General features: G+C 43.6%; 1 protein-coding gene across 1 annotated transcript in view; it reads left to right on the top strand.

Annotated features, from left to right (window-relative positions):
- Positions 1 to 17500, top strand: part of c5 (complement component 5) — a gene marked incomplete at its 5' end in the record, with an annotated part of 35019 nt that overhangs the window by 5188 nt on the left and 12331 nt on the right. The window contains 12 exons of the mRNA XM_071546421.1: positions 1873 to 2064; positions 4666 to 4750; positions 5214 to 5296; positions 5735 to 5874; positions 6587 to 6817; positions 7647 to 7707; positions 11859 to 11948; positions 12854 to 13066; positions 13178 to 13298; positions 15723 to 15882; positions 16506 to 16610; positions 16855 to 17026. Coding sequence (XP_071402522.1) covers positions 1873 to 2064; positions 4666 to 4750; positions 5214 to 5296; positions 5735 to 5874; positions 6587 to 6817; positions 7647 to 7707; positions 11859 to 11948; positions 12854 to 13066; positions 13178 to 13298; positions 15723 to 15882; positions 16506 to 16610; positions 16855 to 17026 — 1653 coding nt within the window. The remainder of the gene's footprint in view (positions 1 to 1872; positions 2065 to 4665; positions 4751 to 5213; positions 5297 to 5734; positions 5875 to 6586; positions 6818 to 7646; positions 7708 to 11858; positions 11949 to 12853; positions 13067 to 13177; positions 13299 to 15722; positions 15883 to 16505; positions 16611 to 16854; positions 17027 to 17500) is intronic.

Below are 17500 nucleotides of genomic sequence, written 5' to 3'. Positions count from 1 at the left end.
TTCTGGGAAAGAGAGTCGGCAATAGCATTAGAATGACCAGGGGTGCGTCCCAAGTCTCTTAAACTGCATCCGCGTTTCCCTCACTTGCGTCTTTTCCTTGCGTCTTAGTCCCTCCCACCGAGGACGCATGGAGAGACGCAAGGAAACCATGCGAGGAGAGAGGAAACGTCTCATTTCTGTTTTTAGAGAAATGAGACGTCTTTTCCTCTGAAGCGTCATGTGAAGCGATGTCATGATGTAATTAACGTCATGGCGTTCAGCTGAAAGTCTTCCGGGAAGGCTGCTCTCTTGTCTCCTCGCTCCTCGATCCTCAGAGCAGAAATAAGAGCTTTGGGACGACCTTCAAAATGGCGGACCAGAACGACTTCCGGTTCAAGCGAGGAAATATCAAATAAGAGACTTGGGATGCACCCCAGGAACATGTGCTGCATGGAGGATAAACTGACGTGCGACTGACATCCAGGTAAGATGCTGCATGAAAGGCAGGGTGGATGCCGAGTTGGAACAACCTTTATTGATGATGTCCACAACTGCAAAGTTTGTTAGTGTAGTGATCTTTTAGACCATTCGTGTCCCCATAGAAGAGCAGTGAGGATGATAGGGTAGATTTCATGAAGAGCGGAAGAGGAGCAACGAGAGCCTTGGGAGAATGGGATGAACTCCGGAGGTCATTCTGCCGAGAACCATCTCCCTCTGTGGAAACCCAGAAACCCATCAGTGTAGAGCTGGATGACGTCTGGATGTGTCCGATGGTCTCCGTAAAAGGAAGTTATGCCGTTCCAATTGGTGAGCTGTTGCCAATGGGTTCGGCTCGAGAAGAACTGTGTCGAGGAGTGAGGAAGCTGAGGAAGATGAGGATGCAACGGTTAACAGGTGGGAAATGAAGGAGTGGATGATATGTAAGGTGACCGAGGAGTGAGAGGAGTGGACGTTTGGTGCAGAGCGGTGTGAGGAGGAAGGTGGAGAGCAGTAGCACGGAGGAAGGGCACGGAAGAACGAGAACAAACAGAAATGCAGGGCAGGTAGGCATATATATAGGTTAAGGCCAGAAGAGGTGGTGTTGAGGTGTGGCTCTGCTCCTGAACCTCAGCTGATTAACTCCAATAACCGTCTGTCTCTCTGCAGCGGAGTCGTACGGCCGGCTGAAGTCGTGCTGTGAAGAAGGTTTGAGGTGTTAGACAGGTAGATAACTGTCTGTCTCTCTGCAGCGGAGTCGTACGGCCGGCTGAAGTCGTGCTGTGAAGAAGGTTTGAGGTGTTAGACAGGTAGATAACTGTCTGTCTCTCTGCAGCGGAGTCGTACGGCCGGCTGAAGTCGTGCTGTGAGGAAGGTTTGAGGTGTTAGACAGGTAGATAACTGTCTGTCTCTCTGCAGCGGAGTCGTACGGCCGGCTGAAGTCGTGCTGTGAAGAAGGTTTGAGGTGTTAGACAGGTAGATAACTGTCTGTCTCTCTGCAGCGGAGTCGTACGGCCGGCTGAAGTCGTGCTGTGAGGAAGGTTTGAGGTGTTAGACAGGTAGATAACTGTCTGTCTCTCTGCAGCGGAGTCGTACGGCCGGCTGAAGTCGTGCTGTGAAGAAGGTTTGAGGTGTTAGACAGGTAGATAACTGTCTGTCTCTCTGCAGCGGAGTCGTACGGCCGGCTGAAGTCGTGCTGTGAAGAAGGTTTGAGGTGTTAGACAGGTAGATAACTGTCTGTCTCTCTGCAGCGGAGTCGTACGGCCGGCTGAAGTCGTGCTGTGAAGAAGGTTTGAGGTGTTAGACAGGTAGATAACTGTCTGTCTCTCTGCAGCGGAGTTGTACGGCCGGCTGAAGTCGTGCTGTGAGGAAGGTTTGAGGTGTTAGACAGGTAGATAACTGTCTGTCTCTCTGCAGCGGAGTCGTACGGCCGGCTGAAGTCGTGCTGTGAAGAAGGTTTGAGGTATTCTCCCAGCAGTGTGAGCTGTGAGCAGTACGCCAAGCAGAAGGTGAGGAACCATCCGCGCTGCAGACAGGTGTTAAGAATCTGCTGCGAGTTCCACCAGCAGAACCTGGACCAGAGCCATGACCTCATCCTGGGACGCCTCGGTCAGTCTGGGCTCTGTGTGTGTGTGTGTGTGTGTGTGTGTGTGTGTGTGTGTGTGTGTGTGTGAGTTGAGGGTTCAGGGCAGTTTATAGTTCAGCGATTGGGTTAGGGTTAGGACTTAAGTAACAGACTGTAGAATAAAATGTACTGAGGAGACAATTTATGCTCTTTATCTAGACCTGGATAAAGAAAATAGATTTACTGGAATGAAACTTCTTATTTAAAAAGAAAGAGTGAAAAATAACATCGCAAAAGCAGTTACATAACATGTAGGTACATTAGGCTATTCTGCAGACTGGTTTACAAACTGTATTATTATTATTTTCGTTCCAAATGGTTAAATTTTCAATTAGTGCAGTTAAGAAAATCTATTTGGTTACATGGTGTTATTAAAGCAGACTGCAGCAGCTGGGTGGAGTCTGTAGCTCCGACTCACTTTCAGAACGGAAACAACAATAAACTTCACAACCTGCCTGGAAATATCTGCATTACTCTGAACTGATGGAAGAAAAGGGGAAGAACATTATTGTTACCTGTTACATCTGAGAACTGAAAGCAGCTGCCAATGTGTTGTGAGGCTATCTGCTGTTTATTTTTTAGACCAGACATGACTAATCAAAGCTGCCTCTGTGATCATACTAGTTTACCATAAAGACGATCAGATCAGACCCTGAATCAATGAAAGCTGCTTGTTAAGTAGATAACAGATTAGTAGATAACAGATTAGTAGATAACAGATTAGTAGATAACAGATTAGTAGATAACAGCAGTGACTCGGTGATGATTTCTATAGCCTGCTAGTGAGAACATCACCAGAGGACATAAAGGTAGTTAAGTTTTTAAGCGGGTAACTTGAAAGCACTCGACTGAGTTACTTTTAATAAAGACTAACTTAGTAAAGTAACTAGTTGCTATTCAGATCTATAGTAACAAAGTAAAGTAACTAGATGAGAGCAAATGACTGAAGCTCTGTGATGCGTTCTATAATCGCTCTAGTGTTTCTACTTTTTATGAGCAGCAGCGTCCAAAATTAAAGTTGAGTGATGATGGAAAGTTGGAGACTTTGTAGTGATGTGCATCAGGTGATCATAAAACACTGTTCTATAAACTGACCTTTAGGTTGAGAAGTATTATTCCTCACACTCAACCACATCGCTGTTGGACCCACAGACAGTATTGTCTGTAGCTGTTGGACCCACAGACAGTATTGTCTGTAGCTGTTGGACCCACAGACCGTATTGTCTCCAGTCAGCTGTCACTTTTCTCAGACACAGAGCAGTTTACAGGAGAAAACACAGAATTGAAGTATTGAGGTATCAAGGATATAAAAAACAAATAAGATCAAGTAATAATCCCACAAGACCAGTCCCCCCCACCCCTACCTCCAGACAAGGGCCATAGTAAACCAATGGTGTCAGAAAGGAAAAAATAAATAAATAAATAAAAATAAAAAAGGTACATTGGTAAGATAAACACAAAGTTTACACACATTAGTACACAGAAATTCAGCTATACATGACTGCACAGATGCATGTGTCAAACATTTCTCGTCGTCAACCCACAACAGGCTGTGGAATATTTCCTATGTAGTTCCTAAAACCAGACCAGCATTTATCAAAGAGATGTGGTTTTCTTTTGAGATTGAACATAATTTTTTCTGATGCCATGTACGAGAAAATTTCTTTAAGCCACATGGAGACAGGGGGAGGGTCTGCACTTTTCCATAACAAAGCAATACATTTATTACCAGCAATCATGGCCAGTTTGATAAATCGCACCTTGTTCCTTTTGTCAAGAGGGATGTCAGACATGTCGCCTAGTAAGGCTAATTTAGGTGAACAGGGGATCTCAAACCCAGTAATCTCTTTAAGAGAATCCCATATTGAACCCCAGTAATTTCTACTCAACTCTACTGTTTACGATCTGACCTGACCGTCCGGAACCAGATCACTCCACCAGGAACCGCCTTTCACCCCACAGCGGTCTGTGCTGCGGCAGAGGAAAATAGTTCTGTGATTTCCTGTCTGTGGGTCCAAGTACTGTCTGTGGGTCCAAGTACTGTCTGTGGGTCCAGGTACTGTCTGTGGGTCCAAGTACTGTCTGTGGGTCCAGGTACTGTCTGTGGGTCCAAGTACTGTCTGTGGGTCCAGGTACTGTCTGTGGGTCCAAGTACTGTCTGTGGGTCCAGGTACTGTCTGTGGGTCCAGGTACTACAGGGATGGAAGAGAGGAATTATATGTAGTTATTACATATTTTGACGCAATACTGAATTTTTCACAAATATTTTGCTTACAACCATGGTGCGTTATCCTCGCTTCACAAAGCTATGAATGAGTCTGAGTTTTTCTTTTCTACTTTTTTCACTGCAGTTTCAAAACATCAAAATCGCCTCAACTAATAAAGAAATGCAGAACAGAGGAAACCTGAAATCAGAAATAGTCGATATTAGTGTTGCACACAGGTAAAGGTTTTAACATAAGTTTAGTTTGAAGTACCGTTATCACTTTATTGTAACCCCATTGTGTGTGTGTGTGTGTGTGTGTGTGTTTGTGTGTGTGTGTGTGTGTGTGTGTGTGTGTGTGTGTGTGTGTGTGTGTGTGTAGAGATGGGAGCTGACTTCGACCTGGCTCCCTCTCTGGTGCGGAGCTACTTTCCAGAGAGCTGGCTGTGGGAGGTGCAGCAGGCCAGGTGACACAAATCAAACACACCCAACAGTCTCTGTTTAAACAGGAAAAGGACAGCATCGTTTTCCATTGAGGACAAATAGATGAATAATTAAAAGTAAATGTTATGAAAACAGACAAAAGCAGACAGACGGTATGATGGTTCTTTAGTTAGGATAGGGAGTTGTTAAAATAAAAAAAATATTTAGTTAAGTTATTTTATTCCTGCTGGTTTTGGGGCATTTCATGTGTTCTTAAAGGGTTCTTTACAGCACCATGAAGGTTCTGCTGTGGTTCCTAAAGAACCATGTTCTGCTGTTATACAGAACGCTCTGTGGTAAGAGAAGCAGAAGCAGACTTTAATTCAGGATCTCACTTTCTTCAATGAAGAGGGTTGGACCACTGTCATTTAGTGTGTGTGTGTGTGTGTGTGTGTGTGTGTGTGTGTGTGTGTGTGTGTGTGTGTGTGTGTGTGTGTGTGTGTGCAGACCGGGCCAGCAGTATGTCAGGAGGACTCTACCAGACTCTCTCACCACCTGGCAGATCCAGGCTGTCGGCATTTTCAAGAACGGTTAGTATCCTTCCTTCCTTCCTTCCTTCCTTCCTTCCTCCCTTTTTATGTATTCTTGTCTTATGTCTGTACTGCAGGTTTCTGAACTGTTGTGTCTGTGTTGTGTCTGTGTTGTGTCTGTACTGCAGGTGTCTGTGTTGTGTCTGTGTTGTGTCTGTACTGCAGGTGTCTGAACTGTTTGTCTGTGTTGTGTCTGTACTGCAGGTGTCTGTGTTGTGTCTGTGTTGTGTCTGTACTGCAGGTGTCTGAACTGTGTGTCTGTGTTGTGTCTGTACTGCAGGTGTCTGAACTGTGTGTCTGTGTTGTGTCTGTACTGCAGGTGTCTGAACTGTTGTGTCTGTGTTGTGTCTGTACTGCAGGTGTCTGAACTGTTGTGTCTGTGTTGTGTCTGTACTGCAGGTGTCTGAACTGTGTGTCTGTGTTGTGTCTGTACTGCAGGTGTCTGTGTTGCGGAGCCGGTGCGGGTGTCAGTCAGTCTGCCGCTCAGCATCAACATCCCTCTGCCTTATCAGCTGGTCAGAGGAGAAGAGCTGGAGCTGAGAGGGTCAGTGTACAACCAAGAGATGGACAGAATCGAGGTGAGAACTACGGACAGATAGACTGACACACAGACAGACTGACAGACAGACAGACTGACAGACAGACAGACTGACAGACTGAGAGACAGACAGACAGACAGACAGACAGACTGACAGACAGACAGACTGACAGACTGAGAGACAGACAGACAGACAGACAGACAGACTGACAGACAGACAGACTGACAGACTGACTGACAAATTAGCGTATCTATCCAACATTATTCTCTCTATATTATCTATCATTTCTCTATCATTACCTATCTAATTTATCTCTCTATATCATCTATTCATCATTTTTAAACTACAGTACTGTATATTATGTATCATTTCTCTCGATATATTTATCATTTACTCCACATTATCTATCATTCATCTATCTATTTCATCTCTCCATCTTTCCTCCCTCCCCCTCAGTAACTCAACTTTATCAAAACAAATGTTACAAGGCGCAGTACAATGATAAAACAGCAATACAGATGACAGAAATAGAGATAAAAAAAACTAAAGAAATATAAATTAAACAGATATCCTGACAACAAACACAGAGACAGACACATATGTTAAACTCTGTCCAGCGTTGTGTTTACTCTGCTGTGTGTGTGTGTGTGTGTGTGTGTGTGTGTGTGTGCGTGTGTGTGTGTGTGCGTGTGTGTGTGTGTGTGTGTGTGTGTGTGTGTTCCATCCACCCGTCCCTCCCTCACCTCCTCAGTACTGTGTGACGCTGACCGTCGGCCCGGCGCTGTGCCTGCTCCACTCCCAGCCGGCCGGGGGGGCGGGGCTTCGCTCCACCGGCTGCGTCTGGAGAAAGCTGGGGGGGGGGGGAGTGGGGAAAGTGGCCTTCACCCTGCTGGGCCTGGAGCCTGGGGAGCACACACTCACCTTCACCCTGCGCACAAGGCGGGGACCCAGAGACGTCCTGCTGAAGAAGCTACGAGTCGTGGTAAAGATGGAGCGGGGGCGGGGGGGATGAGTAGAATGATAGATACTGCGTGGATAGAAGAATGGATGGGTAGATAGATGGCAGTGGTGGAAAGAGTACTAGAATGTCCTACTCCAGTAGAGGTACTGTTACTAAAAATCTACTGCAGTAAAAGTCAAGTGTGTGATTTAAAATGTCCTCAGAGTAAAAGTTCCTGAGTTCCTCTTTAGAACAGAGAACGTTGTCAGCTGTGATCTTTTCCATGTGATTCTAAAAGGAGAGAGGACAGAGTTCAGACTGGATTCTTTTCACTGGAAACATTAGAAACGAGAAAATAAAGTGCAGAAACAAAGTAAAGTCAGATTCCTCTTCTCACTGTGAATGGATCCACAGTTTGTCAGTTTATGTTGATCCAGTTTCTGTTGCTGATGCAGAGACACACAATCTGTTCTGTGATGGATGGATTTAAAATGGACTGGAGGACAAAACTGCAGGAGAGATGGACTGAAGGGAAAGTCAAATTACTCACTAAGAAATACTCAAAAAAGTACAAGTACACACAAAAGCTGCTCAGTTACAGTAACGTGAGTAAATGTAATTAGTTATTATCTACCAGCCTTGGTGGATGAATGGATGGATGGTTAGATGGGTGGATGTGGACTTACACAGTGGTGTGGACTCCAGCTGTCAGCGGATATCAAACCTGTGACCCTCTGGTTATGGGACATCAATGGTTGCATACTGTGTTAGTGATGCTAATTTAGCCTGGTGTGTACCATATTAAACATTCTAATTCGTCCTAGTTGTTTACTGTGTTAATAATGCAAATTTGTCCTGGTTGTGTTTTCAGCCTGAAGGAGTGAGGTCTGAGGTGTTTTCAGGAGGGAGACTCGACCCACAGGGACTTTATGGTGCGTGTCTGATCTATAATACACTGTTCTATGATACATACACACTGTCTGATCTATAATACACTGTTCTATGATACATACACACTGTCTGATCTATAATACACTGTTCTATGATACATACACACTGTCTGATCTATAATACACTGTTCCATTCTACCAACAGGTTGATGCATGTCATGTTGTGTGTTTTGTCTTGTTGTTTCTGACTGTTGTTGTGTTGTTACTGACTGTTGTTGTGTTGTTACTGACTGTTGTTGTGTTGTTCCTGACTGTTGTTGTGTTGTTACTGACTGTTGTTGTGTTGTTCCTGACTGTTGTTGTGTTGTTACTGACTGTTGTTGTGTTGTTTCTGACTGTTGTTGTGCTCTTTCTGACTGTTGTGTTGTTCCTGACTGTTGTTGTGTTGTTTCTGACTGTTGTTGTGTTGTTACTGACTGTTGTTGTGTTGTTACTGACTATTGTTGTGTTGTTTCTGACTGTTGTTGTGCTCTTTCTGACTGTTGTGTTGTTTCTGACTGTTGTTGTGTTGTTACTGACTGTTGTTGTGCTCTTTCTGACTGTTGTGTTGTTACTGACTGTTGTTGTGTTGTTTCTGACTTGTTGTGCTCTTTCTGACTGTTGTGTTGTTTCTGACTGTTGTTGTGTTGTTACTGACTGTTGTTGTGCTCTTTCTGACTGTTGTTGTGTTGTTCCTGACTGTTGTTGTGTTGTTCCTGACTGTTGTTGTGTTGTTACTGACTGTTGTTGTGTTGTTACTGACTGTTGTTGTGTTGTTTCTGACTGTTGTTGTGCTCTTTCTGACTGTTGTGTTGTTTCTGACTGTTGTTGTGTTGTTTCTGACTGTTGTTGTGCTCTTTCTGACTGTTGTGTTGTTTCTGACTGTTGTTGTGTTGTTTCTGACTGTTGTGTTGTTACTGACTGTTGTTGTGTTGTTTCTGACTGTTGTTGTGTTGTTTCTGACTGTTGTTGTGCTGTTACTGACTGTTGTTGTGTTGTTTCTGACTGTTGTTGTGCTGTTACTGACTGTTGTTGTGTTGTTTCTGACTGTTGTTGTGCTCTTTCTGACTGTTGTTGTGTTGTTTCTGACTGTTGTTGTGCTTTTACTGACTGTTGTTGTGCTCTTTCTGACTGTTGTTGTGTTGTTTCTGACTGTTGTTGTGTTGTTTCTGACTGTTGTTGTGCTGTTACTGACTGTTGTTGTGCTCTTTCTGACTGTTGATGTGTTGTTTCTGACTGTTGTTGTGCTCTTTCTGACTGTTGTTGTGTTGTTTCTGACTGTTGTTTGTTGTTTCTGACTGTTGTTGTGTTGTCTCTGACTGTTGTTACAATTTACAATTTCACATTTGGCAGACGCTTTTATCCAAAGCGACTTACACATGAGATTTGCATACAACACAAGCAAGTTTCTAGATAGGAGAGAACAACGAGAGTAAGTGCTATAGAGCTAAGTTCTGGTCCAACAGGACAAAGGTGCTACGAGGGAGTGCTACAAGGTAGTGCTATGAGGTAATGCATAGAGTGCATCAAATTTTTTTTTTTTTTTTTTTTTTTTTTTTTTTATGAAAGGAGGTATTCGCTAAAGAGCTGGGTCTTTAGCCTTTTCTTAAGGATAGAGAGGGATTCTGCGGATCGAATGGAGTTTGGCAACTCGTTCCACCACCGGGGAACCACAGAAGAGAAGAGTCTGGCTAGAGACTTAGGGCCTTGCTGAGGTGGCAGCACCAGGCGCCGCTCCATGGCAGAGCGTAGTGAGCGGGAGGGAGCGTAGACCTGAATGAGGGCGTTCAGGTAGGTCGGAGCCGTTTTGGTTATTGTTTTGTAGGCGAGCATCAAGGACTTGAACTTGATGCGGGCAGCAACTGGGAGCCAGTGGAGGGATATGAATAGCGGAGTGACATGTGCTATTTTGGGCTGGTTGAAGACCAGACGCGCCGCCGCGTTCTGGATCATCTGCAGAGGTTTGAAAGTACAGGCCGGGAGCCCTGCCAGTAAGGAGTTGCAGTAGTCAAGGCGTGATATTACAAGAGCCTGTACCAGGAGTTGTGCTGCATGCTCAGACAGGTAGGGTCTGATCTTCCTGATATTGTATAGAGCAAATCGGCATGACCGAGTAACAGAAGTCACATGCTCCTTGAAGGTTAGCTGGTCATCAATCATGACACCCAAGTTTCTGGCAGACTTTGTGGGTATGAGCTCAGTTGATTCGAGCTGGATGCTGATTTGTTGTTGTATAGAGGGACTGGCTGGGATGACAAGGAGCTCAGTCTTTGACAAGTTAAGCTGAAGGTGGCGTTCCTTCATCCAAGCCGAGATGTCGGCGAGGCGTGCCGATGTCTGCGCCGAAACTGTGGGGTCGTCTGGCGGGAACGACAGGAGGAGCTGTTGTGTTGTGTTGTGTTGTTTCTGACTGTTGTTGTGCTTTTTCTGACTGTTGTTGTGCTCTTTCTGACTGTTGTGTTGTTTCTGACTGTTGTTGTGTTGTTTCTGACTGTTGTGTTGTTACTGACTGTTGTTGTGTTGTTTCTGACTGTTGTTGTGTTGTTTCTGACTGTTGTTGTGTTGTCTCTGACTGTTGTTGTGTTGTTTCTGACTGTTGTTGTGCTCTTTCTGACTGTTGTGTTGTTTCTGACTGTTGTTGTGCTGTTACTGACTGTTGTTGTGTTGTTTCTGACTGTTGTTGTGCTGTTACTGACTTTTGTTGTGTTGTTTCTGACTGTTGTTGTGCTCTTTCTGACTGTTGTTGTGTTGTTTCTGACTGTTGTTGTGCTTTTACTGACTGTTGTTGTGCTCTTTCTGACTGTTGTTGTGTTGTTTCTGACTGTTGTATTGTTTCTGACTGTTGTTGTGCTGTTACTGACTGTTGTTGTGTTGTTTCTGACTGTTGTTGTGTTGTTTCTGACTGTTGTTGTGTTGTCTCTGACTGTTGTTGTGTTGTTTCTGACTGTTGTTGTGCTCTTTCTGACTGTTGTGTTGTTTCTGACTGTTGTTGTGCTGTTACTGACTGTTGTTGTGTTGTTTCTGACTGTTGTTGTGCTGTTACTGACTTTTGTTGTGTTGTTTCTGACTGTTGTTGTGCTCTTTCTGACTGTTGTTGTGTTGTTTCTGACTGTTGTTGTGCTTTTACTGACTGTTGTTGTGCTCTTTCTGACTGTTGTTGTGTTGTTTCTGACTGTTGTATTGTTTCTGACTGTTGTTGTGCTGTTACTGACTGTTGTTGTGTTGTTTCTGACTGTTGTTGTGCTCTTTCTGACTGTTGTTGTGTTGTTTCTCACTGTTGTTGTGCTGTTACTGACTGTTGTTGTGCTCTTTCTGACTGTTGTTGTGTTGTTTCTGACTGTTGTTGTGCTCTTTCTGACTGTTGTTGTGCTCTTTCTGACTGTTGTTGTGTTGTTTCTGACTGTTGTTTGTTGTTTCTGACTGTTGTTGTGTTGTCTCTGACTGTTGTTGTGTTGTTTCTGACTGTTGTTGTGCTCTTTCTGACTGTTGTGTTGTTTCTGACTGTTGTTGTGCTGTTACTGACTGTTGTTGTGTTGTTTCTGACTGTTGTTGTGCTGTTACTGACTTTTGTTGTGTTGTTTCTGACTGTTGTTGTGCTCTTTCTGACTGTTGTTGTGTTGTTTCTGACTGTTGTTGTGCTTTTACTGACTGTTGTTGTGCTCTTTCTGACTGTTGTTGTGTTGTTTCTGACTGTTGTATTGTTTCTGACTGTTGTTGTGCTGTTACTGACTGTTGTTGTGTTGTTTCTGACTGTTGTTGTGCTCTTTCTGACTGTTGTTGTGTTGTTTCTCACTGTTGTTGTGCTGTTACTGACTGTTGTTGTGCTCTTTCTGACTGTTGTTGTGTTGTTTCTGACTGTTGTTGTGCTCTTTCTGACTGTTGTTGTGCTCTTTCTGACTGTTGTTGTGTTGTTTCTGACTGTTGTTTGTTGTTTCTGACTGTTGTTGTGTTGTCTCTGACTGTTGTTTGTTGTTTCTGACTGTTGTTGTGTTGTTACTGACTGTTGTTGTGTTGTTTCTGACTGTTGTTGTGTTGTTTCTGACTGTTGTTGTGTTGTTTCTGACTGTTGTTGTGTTGTTTCTGACTGTTGTTGTGTTGTTTCTGACTGTTGTTGTGTTGTTACTGACTGTTGTTGTGTTGTCATGCTGCTGCAGGTTCAGAGAAGACAACAGTGGAGCTGAAGAACCAGCTGCCTCCCAACCTGGTTCCACACACATCAGTAGAGAGACTGCTGATGATCAATGGTGAGTTATGTAAAGGTTCTCTGTGGCAGGGATTCTCAACGTTTTTCATATCAAGGACCCTAATTTAGTCCACATTAGGCCCACGGACCCCCATTTGATGAGATTTCGCCTCTCAAACCCAAATCTGAGAATATTTTTATTGTTAGATATGATTTTGTCCAGAATTTCATGACTATCTGTATTGCAGGAAGAGAGATAACAGTGAAACTATGATCAGAACAGTCATTCTTCTACATTCTCTAACTGTGTTAACTTCTTGTAAATGAAATAAAGGTGAAGTTTAACAATTAGTCAGTTTGCTGGGGACCCCCTGAAACTCCCTCAAGGACCCCTGGTGGTCCCCGGACCCCACGTTGAGAACCACTGCTCTGTGGAACAGTCAGTAGTAAACTGCAGAACCACCAGTGACAGGCTCCACAACCATCAACAGTGATAAAGAACTGTCACTGGCTCTGTTTACATGCACACAGTTATGTGACAATACAGACAATAAGGCAATAGTCTGGTTAAACCGTTTAAATGTGTTGGAGCCGTTAAAGAAAAGTTTTTTATTCTTTCTATGATGATCTTTCTCTTTTAGTGATGATGTTAGCTTGTATCCTTCACATAAATTAATTTAAGTTTGCAAGCAATGAGTGTTAGGCTATAGGCTATAAACTTATTAATGGTAGACAAAGGAACTTTTCCAGCCTTCTGCTGTTGGTCACTGAGCAGGTGGAGGTTTACTGCCTTGCTCAAGGGCAGCCAGTTATATTTGCTGAGGGAGAGGAGAATGATTTTCCAAGCTGGTCTGGGGAATCAAACCAACACCCTTCAGGCCACAAACCTGCGTATACCACTCCCTGGGATTTGTGTGTGTGTGTGTGTGTGTGTGTGTGTGTGTGTGTGTGTGTGTGTGCACCCAGGTGAAGTCATGGGTGAGTTCCTGTCGGTGATAGATAACCCTGAAGGTCTGCGACAGCTCATCAACCTGCCGCCCGGCTCGGCGGAGGCGGAGCTAGCCGGACTCCTCCCCCTCGTACACGTCTACCGATACCTAGAGAGGACGAGACGCTGGAGCATTCTGGGAAATGATATCCAGAAGAACGCAGAAGAACTACGCAGGAGGATCAAGAACGGTGAGGGAAGGCTCTGGAAAACCTGTCTGTCATTTTTGTTTTTTCCTGTGTTCCATTTGTCATTGCCTGGTGTGTGTGTGTGTGTGTGTGTGTGTGTGTGTGTGTGTGCAGGTCTGGTCAGTATCCAGTCGTTCAGAAGCAGCTCGGACTCCAGCTACACTGTGTCCGGACAGCAGATCCAGGATCAGCAGGCTTCCTACAGCATGTGGAGGAACAGGGAGGCCAGCACCTGGTGAGACACACTGCAGTACTGACACCAACACTGACACTGAAACACATTTACAAAGTGCTTCACAGGAGAAAAGACTAGAGTTGTTCTGATACTGATACCAGTATGGGAAATGCCTCTGATACAGCCTGAAATGCTGGATCGGGTATCGGCGAGTACGTGAGTCTATGCACCGATCCGATATCACGTAATTTATTATCCCCGAAAAAAATCAACTTTAAAGTAGTGTCACCAGGATAAAACAGCCGTTTTCCCGGAAATCTATACTTACATACTAAATTTATACTGTTACTGTACTATTTAAAATTTTAAATGTCTTTTATTTTACTAAATTGTGGCTGCACTTTAACAGTTTTTTAAAGGAATTGTTATTTATTCCTAGATTTATTTATTTATGTTCTTTTTCAGTTATGACTGACTGTCAAACTAGATAATGTTATGACTGACTGTCAAACTAGATAATAAAGTTCTATGGCATTCATTCTCTGTATGTATTTGTTCATGTTTTACAAAGTGGTTTAACCTGAGCCAGGCCATACAACAATGATAGCAATCATATCACATCTATACAGGGTTAGTAGTATACAGCTGTTAAAAAAGAATAATAATATATATATATTTTTTAACGCACTGGTATCGGATCGGTACTCGGTATCGGCCGATACGCAAGTTCAGGTATCAGAATCGGTATCGGGAAGGAAAAAATGCACACTGCTATACTGTCTATATCATATATACTGTATGATACAATATATGATATGACACCATCCAGTATACCATACAGTACAATACGATACCATGCGACATTATGTTACATTATGTTACATTACAATACATTACGATATGTTATGATCAGTGGTGTAGTCTAGTTTACTGCAATTTGGACATGCGACACCTTCAATATTAATAAACTTTGAATAAACCAGCGAACAGCTCTGTGCAGCAGCGGGGTGAACAGGCTCTGCTCTGTTTTATGAATGGAAGTGTGAACAGAGGAGATGCCTTCCCCTGCAAAACTGATTTTATTGCAGTTATACTCTACCCGGTATTTGTGAAACAAAAACACCGAAGTGAAAGTTCTGTCACAAAACTATATTGTTACGTATCCTTGCACCTTTTTAAGCGGGTATACGGAAATCCTGGAGCTTTCTTAGTGGGTATACCACTTATACCTGCTTATCACCTAGACTACACCACTGGTTATGAAACGATGCGATACGATGTAATACAATATGTTATGATAGGATACGATGTGATGCGATACATTACTCTACGTTACGCTAGGTTATGATACGTTACGATACATTACAATACATTACGATATGTTATGATATGATGCAATATGTTATGTTACGTTACGTTGCGATGTGATAAGTTGCAATATGATGTGATAAATTACGATACATTACGATATGATACAATATGATACAATGAGATATGGGATATCATATGATACGATGCGATGCAATGCGATACATTACGTTACGCTACGTTACGTTACGTTACGTTACGCTACGTTACGTTATGTTACGATATGATACGTTACGATACATTACAATACATTACGATACGTTATGATACAATGCGATACGATGCAATACGTTACGTTACACTACGTTACGGTGCGTTGCGATGTGATAAATTGCAATATGATGCGATAAATTACGATAAATTACGATATGATACAATATGATACAATGAGATATGATGGGATATGATATGATGTGATGCGATGCAATGCGATACATTACGTTGCGCTACGTTACATTACGATACGATACGTTACGATACATTACAATACATTACGATACGTTACTATGCAATATGTTACGCTACGCTACGTTACGTTAAGATACGTTACGATACATTACAATACATTACGATACGTTATTATGCAATACGTTACGCTACGCTACGTTGCGTTGCGTTGCGATGTGATAAGTTGCAATACGATGCGATAAATTACGATACATTACGATATGATACAATATGATACAATGAGATATGATGGGATATGATATGATACGATATGGTAAGATATATGATAAGACAAGATATGATATGACATAATATGATACAATACAATAATGATATGATGCATGATACGATACATTATGATATTACATGATCTGTCTGTCTGCCTGTCTCTCTGCCTGTCTGTCTGTCTCTCTGCCTGCCTGTCTGTCTCTCTGTCTGTCTGTCTCTCTGCCTGTCTGTCTGTCTCTCTGCCTGTCTGTCTGTCTCTCTGTCTACCTGTCTCTCTGCCTGCCTGTCTGTCTCTCTGCCTGCCTGTCTGTCTCTCTGTCTACCTGTCTCTCTGCCTGCCTGTCTGTCTCTCTGCCTGCCTGTCTGTCTGTCTCTCTGTCTGCCTGTCTGTCTGTCTCTCTGCCTGCCTGTCTGTCTCTCTGCCTGTCTGTCTCTCTGCAGGCTGACAGCTCTGGTGGTGAAGACCCTGGCTCTGGTGGACGGTCTGGTCCAGGTGGATCACCAGTCTCTGTCCGAGTCGGTCAGCTGGTTGATCCGCAGCGTCCAGCAGCCGGACGGATCCTTCAGGGAGAAATCCTCCTTCAAACCCAACAGAGTGATGGTCAGCATGTGTGACTCCTCCATGTGTCACCAAATCTCACACTCCACTGATCTGATTTTGACAAAATTTGGGGAAATGATGTAGAGCTGCAACGATTAATCGATTAATCGATTAGTTGTCAATTATTAAATTAATCGCCAACTATTTTGATAATCGATTTGAGTAATCGGTTTGAGTAATTTTTTAAGAAAAATAAGTCAAAATTCTCTGATTCCAGCTTCTTAAATGTGAATATTTTCTGGTTTCTTTCCTCCTCTATGACAGTAAACTGAATATCTTTGGGTTGTGGACAAAACAAGACATTTGAGGACGTCATCTTGGGCTTTGGGAAACACTGATCCACATTTTTCACCATTTTCTGACATTTTATAGACCAAACAACTAATCGATTCATCGAGAAAATAATCGACAGATTAATCGACAATGAAAATAATCGTTAGTTGCAGCCCTAAAATGATGCATCTCCCTGCTGTCAGGATGACTCTGCTTGGTTCAGTGGGAGCTGCAGTTACAGCTCACAGCAGGGAGACTTGACTTCACAGTAAACCTGTTGAATGTCGTCGGTCGGTGGACTGACCTCTGACCTCTGACCTCTGACCTTTGTGTTTTCTGATTGGTTGCAGTCAGCAGGGGCGAACACGATGGACCAATCGGTTTACCTGACATCCTTTGTGCTGATTGGCTTACACAGAGCCACAAAGATCAAAGATCCAATACTGCAGCTCAAAGTAAGACGACAGCTCTTCCTCTCCTCCTCTTCTTCTCTCCTTCTCCTTTCCTTGTCTTCTCTCCTCCTCCTCGTCTCCTATTCTCCTTTTTCCTCTTCCTCCTGTAACAGTACAGGCAGTATACTGTGTATAAATCACAATTTAGACTTGGATTTTGCTCAAATCTCTCCTCTCTCTCCCCTCATCCTCTCCTTTTCCCTCCCCTCCTCCTCTCCTCTCCTTCTCTCCTCCTCCTCTCCCATAGTTCCATGACGACAGCATGAACTTAGCGGCAAACTACATTTCCCAGCATGCCCAGGGTGTGCAGAGCGTGTATGTGCGTGCGGTGGCGACCTACGCTCTGACGCTCCACGACCTGAACAGCCAGGCCGCCTCCCAGCTGCTCACCAGCCTGGAGGACCTGGCCCTCCAGAAAGGTGTGTGTGTGTGTGTGTGTGTGTGTGTGTGTGAGAGAGAGAGAGAGGGAGAGAGAGCGGGAGAGAGAGAGGGAGAGAGAGAGGGAGAGACCACTTACATTATAAGAAGGATAAAGCTTTATCTAGATCTCGGTCCTTTCAGTTGTCATCAGAAAGTGACCCCACACCTTGGTAAAAATATCCTCTCTCCCAGTCAGCCTTTCATATGATTCTGTGTGAAACATTAGTTCCATCCATTCATCAAAGGTAATAACAGTGGGTGACTTCCTGTGTCTTAATGCAATTCTACATCCTGTTGTCGTGGCCGTTCTACACCACAGTCTTTGGTATTTAGACAACACATTATCTTCTGGTAACAGTTAGGTCATTTCTCATTCAACACTCTACTCAAAAATAATAAAATTTTGTCCCACATATACCTTATTTTCTCACATTCATTATGTCCAATGTGCCCGTTTCTTTATCACATCTCCA

This window comes from Centroberyx affinis, unplaced genomic scaffold (genome assembly GCF_046629955.1).
Source record: "Centroberyx affinis isolate AG114_WGS23_722 - 3 ecotype Tasmania unplaced genomic scaffold, CSIRO-AGI_Caff_v1 ptg005266l_1, whole genome shotgun sequence".
Taxonomy (NCBI): Eukaryota; Metazoa; Chordata; class Actinopteri; order Beryciformes; family Berycidae; genus Centroberyx; species Centroberyx affinis.
The sequence above is the reverse complement of the archived record's forward strand: the minus strand, read 5'-3'. Positions and strand labels throughout refer to the sequence as shown.